Source organism: Myotis davidii, unplaced genomic scaffold, assembly GCF_000327345.1.
Source record: "Myotis davidii unplaced genomic scaffold, ASM32734v1 scaffold641, whole genome shotgun sequence".
NCBI classification, from domain to species: Eukaryota; Metazoa; Chordata; class Mammalia; order Chiroptera; family Vespertilionidae; genus Myotis; species Myotis davidii.
Window position 1 is genome coordinate 1971123 of NW_006293232.1, and position 11502 is coordinate 1982624.

The window sequence follows — 11502 nt, forward strand, 5'->3', positions numbered from 1 at the left end:
AAAGAGTGGCCTTTTCCAGGACTGTGTATAACAACCAACCAGTAACTCTAAAGGACATATATTCCAAACATAGAATGGCCAGGACCTTATTACATCACACACACATTGTTATAAGTTTGGATACATTGTATACTTGAACTCCTATTTTTCTAGCATCTCAGAGTAATGTCTTAAATTTCAGCATTAATATAATTTATTAAAAAATACATAATTTATAGAAAGCTGTCTGTTCTTAATATATGATGGATGTTCCTGACTTCGTTAAAGATCTGAACAATGGCCTAAATTATTTTCCCCCCTGAAAATTGTATTTTTATCACCTTCCAGTTATTTGGCCTCATAAGAAAATGAAATCCAGTGCTCACAGTTGGATGTTGCGGGGACTGGATGGACAGGGGCATAGAGGGATTGAGCAAAAAAGAGAAAAAGATCATGGACACAGACAAGTGTGATTGTGGAGGGGGAGGGTATAGGGGAGATAAATGGTGATGGACAGAGACTTGACTTGGGGTGGTGAACACACAATACAGTGTACAGATGATGTGTTGTAGAATTGTGCATCTGAAACCTGTATAATTCTGTTAACCCATATCACCCCAATAAATTTAATTTTTAAAAAAATGAAGTATTATTAACCTGTACTGAAAATCAGGTTATTTTTCCAGGTGGTTTAATATAAGTTTATTTTATTTATTATTATTATTTTGCTGCCGTTAATTCTCACCTGAGAAAACTTTTTTCCATTCTTTTTGTGGAAAGTGGGGGGCAGGAGGGAGAGAGAGAGAAGCAAAGATGGGAGAGAAACACATTGATTGGTTGCCTCCCACACATGCCCCAACCAGGGCCAGGGATTGAGTCTGCAACCCAGTATATGCCCTTGACCAGGAATTGAACCTTGGACCACAAGCCAACGACATTCTAACCACTGAGCAACCAGCTAGGGCAACATAGGTTTATTTTACATGAACTAACAGAAAGTCTTTTTTTCTTTTTTCTTTTTTTAAGAATTTTTGTGAGTGTATTTGAGCTAAACTGTCAACATATGCCGGGAAGCAGAACCTCAACGAATTGAGATAGTGCTCCGGAGAATGGCGGAGAAAGTCTTTTTTTCCATACCCTATTAAGTTATTAATTTATCATCCCAAGACACAGTAAAGTGGGATTTATCTTTGGGTTAAGATATAAGATAGCATGGAATCAGATAGGTCTAGAAGTTACGATTATGTATTTTTAGACATTTTATCTTCCTAATTCTAAGAGTGAAACTGAGGGGGATTTGAATTTAAAGAAGTTCATGCTAAAATAAAAGTGAAGAAAGATAAGCTTGTAACTGGTAAGGTATGAGAGGTATAGAAACAGAAAGTAACAAGTCATAAGGACAAAATGAATAAGCCTCAAGTAATTGCTAGAAATGCATGTTAACATTATAATTTTGAGAGTTTCTTATTTTAGGAGATACTTTTTGGTTAATAAAACTTGTCAATAATTTTAGAGATGCATGTTTACATTGTTAGTAATTCTAAATAAAATTTTTATATTCAGTTATGTATAGCCTTTTAAAAATTGAGGTAATAGTTTTGCTAAATGTCTTTCATGTTTAGTGTATATGTATATATATATACACATACATTTTAGAATATACGTTTAATTTCAGAGAGAGGGGGAGAGAGATAGAAACATCAATGATGTTTCAAAGAATCATTGATTGACTGCCTCCTGCAAGCCCTCTAACTGGGAATGGAGCCCAAAACCTGGGTATGTGCCCTGATCGGGAATCAAACCGTGACCTCCTGGTTCATAGGTCGACACTCAATCACTGAGCCACACTAGCCAGGCTAGTATACTCGAATTATTAGAATGTTTATTGGTCTACTCACTTAAAATAAGCAAATTCGTGATTACTTCAAAAAAGAAAGATTTAAGTATGCATCTGAAGAGTTTTAGAGTTAGAAGACAGTAATGAATGATGGAATGCATGAAACATTTATAATAAAAATGTCAAATTAGCCGAAACCGGGTTGGCTCAGTGGATAGAGTGTTGGCCTGCGGACTGGTGGGTCCCGGGTTCGATTCCGGTCAGGGGCATGTACCTGGGTGGCGGCCACGTCCCCGGTGGGGGGTGTGCAGGAGGCAGCTGATTGATGTTCCTCTCTCATTGATGTTTCTAACTATCTCTCTCCCTTCCTCTCTGTAAAAAATCAATAAAATATATTTTTTTAAAAAAATGTCAAATTATGAAAAAATGTCAAATTATTTTATTTTGGAAAGGGAGACTTTCTGGTATGTCTTGAAAATAAACAAAAAAAACCCACTACCTTAATTCTTATCCCTAGCAGTCTTTTAATATATGAGTTGTATAAAAGATTGACGCTGGCCCTGGCTGGTTTGGCTCAGTGGATAGAGTGTTGGCCTGCAGACTGGAGGGTCCCGGGTTTGGTTCCAGTCAGGGGCACATGCCCAGGTTGTGGGCTCGATCCCCAGTGGGGGGCATGCAGGAAGTAGCCAATCAGTGATTCTCTATCATCATTGATGTTTCTCCTCCTTTCCTCTCTGAAATCAATAAAAATATATTTAAAAAAAAAAAAGATTGAGCCTGACGTTACTATAAGTAAATACTAATCTTCCTCTGTCATTGACAGGAACAAGAACAAAAAGCTGAAGAAGAAAGGATTCGTATGGAAAACATTCTGAGTGGAAACCCTCTCCTTAATCTCACTGGCCCATCCCAGCCTCAGGCCAACTTCAAAGTTAAAAGAAGGTACTATATACAGTAATCAGTTGAAAATACATACACACGTGAGTTTTATAGCAAACTCTGTGTAAAGCTTTTAAAATTCCACTTTTCACTGGTAATCATGTGTGTCCGATTTTGGAATAATGGAAGAAGGAGAATGAGAGGAAATAATATATTTTCCATAGATATTTACAGTAACCAGCTTCTACCAGCTACTGTTGTAAGCATTAGAGATGGAGCAGTGCACTGAGCCTTTGACCCTGTGACGTTCACAGTTTAGCCATGTGTGTCAAGGATCCCAAGTCCACCCTTCCCATTCGGAGACTCGCTAGGAGGATTAGGGACTCAGCATATAGTTGTCGTCATGACAAACAAAGTTACACAGCCAGGTCATAAGGGGAAAAGGCATCAAAGGAATCCAGGTTACGCTTCCTTGAGGGGCCACACACAGCACATCTTTTCCCCCTGGCAACGGAAATGTAACATCTGCCCGGGGAAACCCTTTAGAGACTCCATGCCCAAGGGGTTTATGTCACAGAGGTAACCTCTGCCTGCATATACCAAAATTCAGACTCCCAGAAGGGAAACGGGTTCCACATAAACCACAGTATTTGTACAAAGAGTCTGGGCACAGTGATAGTGAGAAGATTCTTGGAGTCCAAGTTTCCAAATGCTAGCTTAGGGCCAACCTTGCAAGCGGCGCCTTTCTAAGGATAGCAGTTTTAAGCCTACCATATTTACTTTTCCGTATAGTGGGCGTGTTTGGAGGGGTGAAGTAAAGGCTGAAGAGGGAGAGACTATAAACAAAGCTCAGTTGGTTGAGTGCCATCCCGATAAGCCAAGGCTGTGGGTCGATCCTTGATCAGGGCGTATACAAGAAGCAACCAATGAGTGCATAAAGTGGAACAACAAACCGATGATTTATATTTTCTCTGTCCCTCCATCTCGCCCCCTCCTCCTCCCTTCCATCTCTCTAAAATCAATTAAATTCTTTTAAATAAAGTTATCTGCTACATAGGAAAACCACTATTCAGCAAATAACCACTACCACCCTTAAGAAGTGAAACAAGCCGAAACCGGTTTGGCTCAGTGGATGGAGCGTCGGCCTGCGGACTGAAGGATCCCGGGTTCGGTTCTGGTCAAGGGCATGTACCTTGGTTGCGGGCATATCCCAAGTGGGAGATGTGCAGGAGGCAGCTGATCGATGTTTCTAACTATCTCTCTCCCTTCCTCTCTGTAAAAAATCAATAAAATATATTTTTTAAAAAAATGAAACAATAATAATAACTGAGTATAGTACTTGAGGTAGTAATACATAGGCAAATAAAACAGAACAGCTTATAGAAAGTGCTGAGTGGGAGGAAGCTTGGTTATTTTGTGTAAGGTGATCAAGGAACCCTGTAGGCTTAGCTTTCACACGTATCTATGATTTCTCACCAGCTCCACTGCTACTGTGTCCAAGCAGGCCCTCACTGGTCTGCTTACGCGCTCACTCTCCTTCCGCACCCCCAGTTTTTTCCTAACACAGCAGTGTTGTGGTCCTTTTAAAGTGAAAGATCACAGTCTCCTGTTTTAGGCTACCCCGTGGCTTCCCAACTCATTTATAGTAAAAACTCGACTCCTTACAATGGCAACAGCATGGCTAAGGACAGTAATTGCCTGGCAGCTGACATTAGCAGAGGCCAGACTCTAAGGTATTTGACCTGAACGTTAAAGGATAGAGATGGGGAAGAATGTAAACGGAAGTAGTTGGGGGAGGTGACAGACACAAGATGTCAGGTTCAGAATGTTGTATAAATCTACGTGGAGATGTTGAGTTAGGTAGCTTGATGAGTGGTTCTGGAGTGAATCCAGGCTAGAGACAATAGATTTGGGAGCTGTCATCTTACAGAAATTTTCTAAAGCCACAAAGACGAGATGAGGTCACCTAGAGAGTGAGTGCAGCTAGAGGGAGAAGTCAGAGGACCAAGTCCTGGATAACGTTTGGAGAGTAGATAGGTGGTTAACTACCAATACCTGGAACATACTGGGTGCCCAGTACATACTACCCAGTATTTACATGCCCAGTAAATATTGATTAAGTGGGAAAAGGAAAAGGAAAAAAAACAGGCTAAGAAGGAGTGAGGAAGGAGGTGAAGCAAAAGATTGGTGGGTGTCTTGGAAGCCAAGCAAACAAGGCTTGCTTTCGAAAAGAGGAGAGTGATAGGTCAAGTACTGATGACAGGGCAAGTAAAATGAGTGCTGGAAAGTGGCCCTCGGACTTAGCTACATGGGAGAGCAGGCTGATGTTGAGAAGGAGGCTAAAAGCCTGTTGGGAGCGAGTTGAGAAGGTGGATAGAGGAGAAACTGCATCGAGGATATTGATGTTAAACTCTACTTTGTCCTCCTGCCTTGTTTGGATGCAGTTAGAATTGTGTGGCGACTGGAACAGTCTTAATATGCAGGTCACAATTGACCCACCTCTGCTCAGCTTTTCACTCACCTGTGTCCTGCACCACGATGAGCTTCCTGACACTTTCCACAGATGCCATGCTCTTGGCTTATTGTCCGTGTGCAGTGTCTTCTGGCATGCAACTTGTGCACACAAACACATCACATGGCTTCCATTTTATATGTATTTGTGAGAGTATATATTACAGAGTGGATTTTTGTTTTATAGGCTAGATGGTATTTTGAAATTACATTCTTGGTTTTCTATAAAACGTTATTTTGTAGCCCATCCATGGGTGTTCTTTTATGCTTGTGCATTATGAAACCCAGCCAGACGAATCCAACCACAGTCCTGCCCTAAGCTCTTCAGCTTCTGTTTCTTCATAGTTTATGCAGATGTGTGCTAATATATGAGCGTTATTGTTATATGCCAGTACTTCTCCTTTTGTTGTCCCAAAATGCAGATACGACAGTGGATGATTACTAAATGCTAACTGATGAAAGAGTACATAAAATGCTTAAAACCGCATAATCTGAACTACAGTAAATTGGTCAGTTATCATCTAGAGTTGTCTGTATTAATCAGGGTGGTACCAGGTACTGCCTCTTTGTTTTAGAACTGAAAACATTTGATATTTATGCAGTTAAAGTTTATATATTTCTGCTTTCTGAGTTAGTCAAAGCATCTTGTACTGGAGAAGTGACAAGAATGTTTTATATGTTCTAATTGCCCTTTCTGCTGTGATAGAGCTAGATCACAGCCTATTCAAAATTACTGTCTTCTTTGGGGCATATGTAATTGCTGCCTCTGTATACATGCTGAACACCTTTCTGTGTAATGACTAAGCTTTGCAATTCACACTGTGTATCTCCTGACACAAACATTATAAGGACATTTTATTTTCTTTTTCTTCAGGTGGGATGATGATGTTGTTTTCAAGAACTGTGCAAAAGGTGTGGATGACCAGAAGAAAGACAAAAGATTTGTTAACGATACGCTGCGATCTGAATTTCACAAAAAGTTCATGGAGAAATATATTAAATAGTACAGTTTTATGTGCTTTATTAAAGACTATAAAATGTAAATGATCATTCTGACTTTACTTGGTTAGTTTGTTGTTTTTTTTTTCCTTTTCCCCCACATTTAAATTGTGAATAGGCTTTCCTAATTTTAAGTTCCAAACTATCTTTTTCTTGATTGGTACCTTATTTGATAAGTAAGAACTTGGGAATTGTCTTAAACCAGTTTCCAGTCTCTGAATGTTTTCATTCAGGTTTTCTTTTTAAGATTCAAAAGGTAATCTGCTTATAATGTTTTTAATAATTCAAATAACCAAATTCATGTCCCCCAACTTTTTTGTTTAAATGTATGCAGCTTATGAAACATTGCATATTTTCTTTTGTGTATTGTATTTCTTTGTACATTAACTTTCTCCTCATTTCTCTAACATGGATTTAAGGGCAGTTAATTCATGATCTATTCCTGTGTGTTTTTTGAAAAGTATGATGAAAGATTAAAGGATTCCATCGAGGCCCATATGATGCAGTGGAAATGTGTCATCAGCCAGGAAGCACCTGATTTATGTGAGGGAGCACGGGGTATCTTCCTTTCCCAGAGGCTCCTGGCCCAAGGCGAGCGCTCCTGAAGCTGCTGAGGAAGCATGTGGCATCACCTTGTTCTCCTGGATACCCAGCTGCCATGTTTCTGTCAGATGGGATGGAGTCTGCACACCGCCACACTTTAGACGCAAAGCCTGGGGAAATTTTAACATCAAACGATACATGAAATAAAACTTGGAACCTTGCCGGTGTGGGTCAGTGGTTGAGTGTTAACCCATGAACCAGGAGGTCAGGGTTTAAGCAGGCTCTATGCCCAGTAGGGGCCATGCAGGAGGCAGCCGATCAATGAATGATTCTTATCTCTCCCTTCTCTCAAATCAATAAAAACATATTTTTAAAAAACAACCTTTGGCAATTGGATTTTGCTTATTTGTTATCTTGGGAGGATGTGTACATATAAAGTGGAAATGTCTACTCAGCTAGGAAATGAAGTTTTCCATAAACCCAGGCTGTGATTTTAAGGGTGTCATTTGGATAGTAAGTTTGGGACCAAACATTGAGCCTTCTACAGATACACATAAAGACCTATTCTAAGATCTTATCCACTAGCCGTGGTCGGCAAACTACAGCTCTTTGGCCCCTTGAGTGTGGCTCTTCCTAAGTCTTAGGAGTACCCTAATTAAGTTAATGTACCTACCTATATAGTTTAAGTTTAAAAAGTTTGGCTCTCAAAAGAAATTTCAATCGTTGTACTGTTGGTATTTGGCTCTGTTGACTAATGAGTTTGCCGATCACTGCACTACAGCATTTCCCCAGTAGGAGCCTGAACAGGAATGTGTGCAGCCCTAGTCCGGAGCAGAGCTAGAGATAGAGCCCAGGTGGACTCATTCATGCCCTGCACTTTATTTTCCAACTGAGCTGTTGACTCAAGATTATGAATACTTTGACTAGTTTTTTTTAAAAATTATATGTTTATTGATTTTAGAGGAAGGGAGAGAGAAACAACAATGATGAGAGAATCATTGATCAGTTGCCTCCTGCAGGCTCCCTACTGGGGATCGAGTCTGCAACCCAGGCATGTGCCCTGACCAGGAATCAAACCCTGAGCACACTGGCTGGGCGACTAGTGTTTTTTTTAAGCTTTTAATATTAAAACATTTTAATCTCCACCTTTACAATTTTAAAAAGTACATTTCCATCCATTTGGATAGCTTGGGTGATAGGATCCAATTCTCTGTCCTAGGGTGGACTTTGGGGCCGTCAGGGTTTCTCCAGGAGACAACTATCTGCCTAGTGGTCCACTATGAACACAAGGTCAACATCCATCAGATGACAGGCTTGCTCCCTTCAGACTTTCCCTGCTTACCTTCCCCTCATTGTCACTAGTGAGAATCTTTTAAAATTTAAATTTATTATTTACTGTGGAAAGCCACCTATAGTCTTCACTAGCAGAAAGGTGTGGACAAGGGACCCGGAAGGCTAGTGACCCTTGAAGCCCTGGCAAAGGTCAGAGCTATGCACCCACTGTTTAGTCCAGACAATGGTAGCTGAAGCAACTTCCCCACCAAATAGTCATGTAAATCCTTACTGATAAGATAGTCTGTCTGCTATTGGAACTTGCTGCCTAAGGGTGATGGGTGGATCCCAAACTGAATAAAAAGATGGTGAGGCCAGAGCACAAGCCGAGTCCATCCTCTTGGGACGGGTTCTCGCCTGGCCCCCCAATTTCCAAGTTATATCTTGTCTCGTTCGTGTGTGGCCCCTCTTCCAGATCCTGAACCCTGAACCATGCGGGACGTGGGGGAACATACAAATATACAACATCTACACATCATTTACATTGCTTTTGCTTCACTTTACCTGTTTTTACAAATTTGATATATAATTTCACATAAAATAAATATAATTATATCTCATGTATTATATGTGATATAAAAAAATAAGATAAAAAGACCCAGTATTTTTCTATTATTTGGCTTCTTGCTTTCTGTTTTCCTATTTTCTCTCTTCTTCCGCATTAGTGCCCCCATGAGAGTTACAATAATCTAATCAAGCAATCACCTTTTGACAGGCTGTTTATTTTATATCTCTGGTTTCTTTTCTGCCCTCTCCCCTCCCCCAGTGTTACAATAAACTCAGAGGATTTGAGCGATGCTGTGCTGAAGAGACTTGGGCAGTTCCCCAAAATCATTCTGAGTCCAGACGGGACAGGGGAGTGCCAGGTATCAGACCCCAACTGCAGCTCACTTATTGTTCCCTTGCTGCCTATGAGGATGGACACTTTCTATGGGGTCCTCCCACAGTGTTAAACCTCTCCCCTTCCTTCCATTTCATGTTCTCCTCCATTTAAGCCCTTCCTACCTGTTGCCCTTCGCTGCTCCTTCACCCTAGCATTCTGAAGACCCACATGGAATAAGAGGTCCGAGTTCCCTGGGTTTTGGAAATTCTTCACCGGGGGGATTGTGGGTGGTGTGGAGGTTGGGAAGCACCAGGAAGAAGTTTGCTCTGCAGGGTTAAGCTCTTAGTAAGCATGGCACAGCTTTATGTCGCTGAGCCCATAGCATCTCCAGCCCACATCCATTGCCAGAGCTCCTGCCCTTACTTCCAGCTGTCTGCTGAGCGTCTCCACTCAGGGCCCACAAGCAACTCACACAAACATCTCAGAAATAGAACGCCGCCTCTCTCCATCTCTGCCTTTTATTAACCGCCCGCTGGGGGCAGCACTGCCCCTGAGAACAGCAGTTTCTGTGGGGATTTCAACGGTAATATACACATGAAAAGCCTAGGTGTTCAGCAAGGTTGGTTCCCTTACCTTCTGTCCCTCGTGATTCCTTTTTTCCTTCCTTCCGTTAAACGTAAAAAAACCATTGAAACCTGTAAAGAATTGCAGGAACAATTAACATGATAAATGAAAGAATCTGCTGCATCTGTCCTGGGCCCAGCACACCTGGTTGTGCCCGAGGGGCTCCAGATACAGGGAAGTCACAAGTTACCCAGACATCCCAAGGACATGTTATCATAGATGCAAAAAGACAGATTACAGTAAAGGTGGACCTTATCAGTGAAGATATCGGCTTAGGACGTAACTGCCCACCATAAATGCTTTTAGTTAAGGTTTAATTTCAGACCATCCTTTGTGGTTACTTTAGGTCTCGAGTCTGCAAAACTGCCATTCAGGCCTCCCCTGAGCTTGTCAGGTCAGCATGTGGCCCCTTTCGTCCACACTTCTCTCTTTTTTTTTGAGGAAGAAAATTCTCAATTTAGGGAAAAAGTAAAGTTCATAGACGTGCCAAAAAGAATTTGCTTGCACTTAAAGGTAGAACATGTTCTTTGGACAGGAAAGCCAGGCTTGACAACAGGAAAGTGACATTCAGATTAGATACATTTTACCACATTTTTATTGGTAAAATGGGCTGAGGTGGTGATGACAAAGGAGCAGGTGGGACTCCTCCTGGCTTTCTTGTCACCACACAAAGGGGCTCCAGGCCAGACCCACTGAAACTGATCATCGTAGGACACGGGCCAGGCCGAGGAAGGAGTGGTTTCACTGAGGCCAAATAACTCAGAGGGGAAAAACTTTCCCTTGAGTTTCAGTTTTAACCCACTTGAAAATTATCGAAGGCTGCAGGCACATCCATCAGCCCCAGACGAACACTACTACATCCATCTTCCCATTGTCTCCTGAGTTGGTTACAGGAAAAAGCTCATGAAACATGTGGAGACAGAAGATAATTATTAAAAAGGCTGTCAGAAGCCTCTGAGCACCAAAGCAGCAATACCAGGAGAAGCGGAAATTGCTCATGCAGAGAAGTCTGTGGTTTTGATGGGGGGAGAATATATATGGGGTAAATACAGCTCTGATGTGCTTTGTGTATAGTACTCAGTGCTTTTAGAAGGTGGATCTAAAGCATGTGCTTTAAAACTGAGCACCTACTATGTGCAAGACCCTGTTCTCAATGTGACCTTCGAAGATGTCAGTTGTCTGCCTGTCTGGGGGTCAGACAAAGGTGGGTTCGAAGCACAGCTGCACCACCTACATGACGTGGGTCCACTCGTTTCACCTCCCGGAGCCTCAGTTTGCCGATCTAAAAAATGGGGATAATGATTTCATTTTGTAAGAATAAGGCAAAACATGTGTAAAGCTCTTTGCATAATGCCTGATACATAGTAAATGATCAATAAACCTTAGTTCTCTCCTGCCCCCAACCCACCTTCTCCCGCTCCCCTATCAACAAGCTACCTATTTTCTTCACTGGTGTGTTCCCCCTGCCCACAGGCATGCACACTGGCACATGATGAGGGATCTTGGTGGAGGGAGCGAGGTGGCTAAGTGCAAAGCTGCACTTTAAGAGAAATAAATGAACATGTTCAAAGAACAAGAAAAAACAGGAGTGGTGAATGGGAACTGTTGAAGGAAACCCACGATTAGTCCAGAAAAGAAAAGATTCAGGATTTGGCTTGGAGAAGTAGGAGGCAGTGTTCACCTATGTAGGAGGCTGCTGTGGGTCCCGGGCTTGGGCCTTGTTGGGTCTGGACCTGCACACAGAGTTCAGAGCGATGGAAGGAAGCATCTTCCGCCTGCAGAGCCCTTACTGTGCAGAGAGGCGCCCTCTGGCGGTGGTGAGGGGCGAGCGTGAAGGTGAAGGTTTGCAGGTGGCGTGATGGGACTTAATTGCTGAGAAGGAGGCGAGACAACCCCTGCTGACTTTCAACACTGAAGACTCTGATTCTGAGAATTCTGCACTTTTATAAATAGTCAGTGATTAAGGAGGCCAATG

The 11502-nt window shown here is 41.9% G+C and overlaps 1 protein-coding gene across 1 annotated transcript in view; it reads left to right on the top strand.

Annotated features, from left to right (window-relative positions):
• CWC15 (CWC15 spliceosome-associated protein) overlaps window positions 1-6647 on the top strand; it is a 12954-nt gene extending 6307 nt beyond the window's left edge. Inside the window, exons 6-7 of the mRNA XM_006766866.2 lie at window positions 2640-2758; window positions 6081-6647. Of these exons, the coding sequence (XP_006766929.1) occupies window positions 2640-2758; window positions 6081-6210 (249 nt within the window). The 3' untranslated portion in view covers window positions 6211-6647. The remainder of the gene's footprint in view (window positions 1-2639; window positions 2759-6080) is intronic.
• Window positions 6648-11502: the final 4855 nt, after the last annotated feature.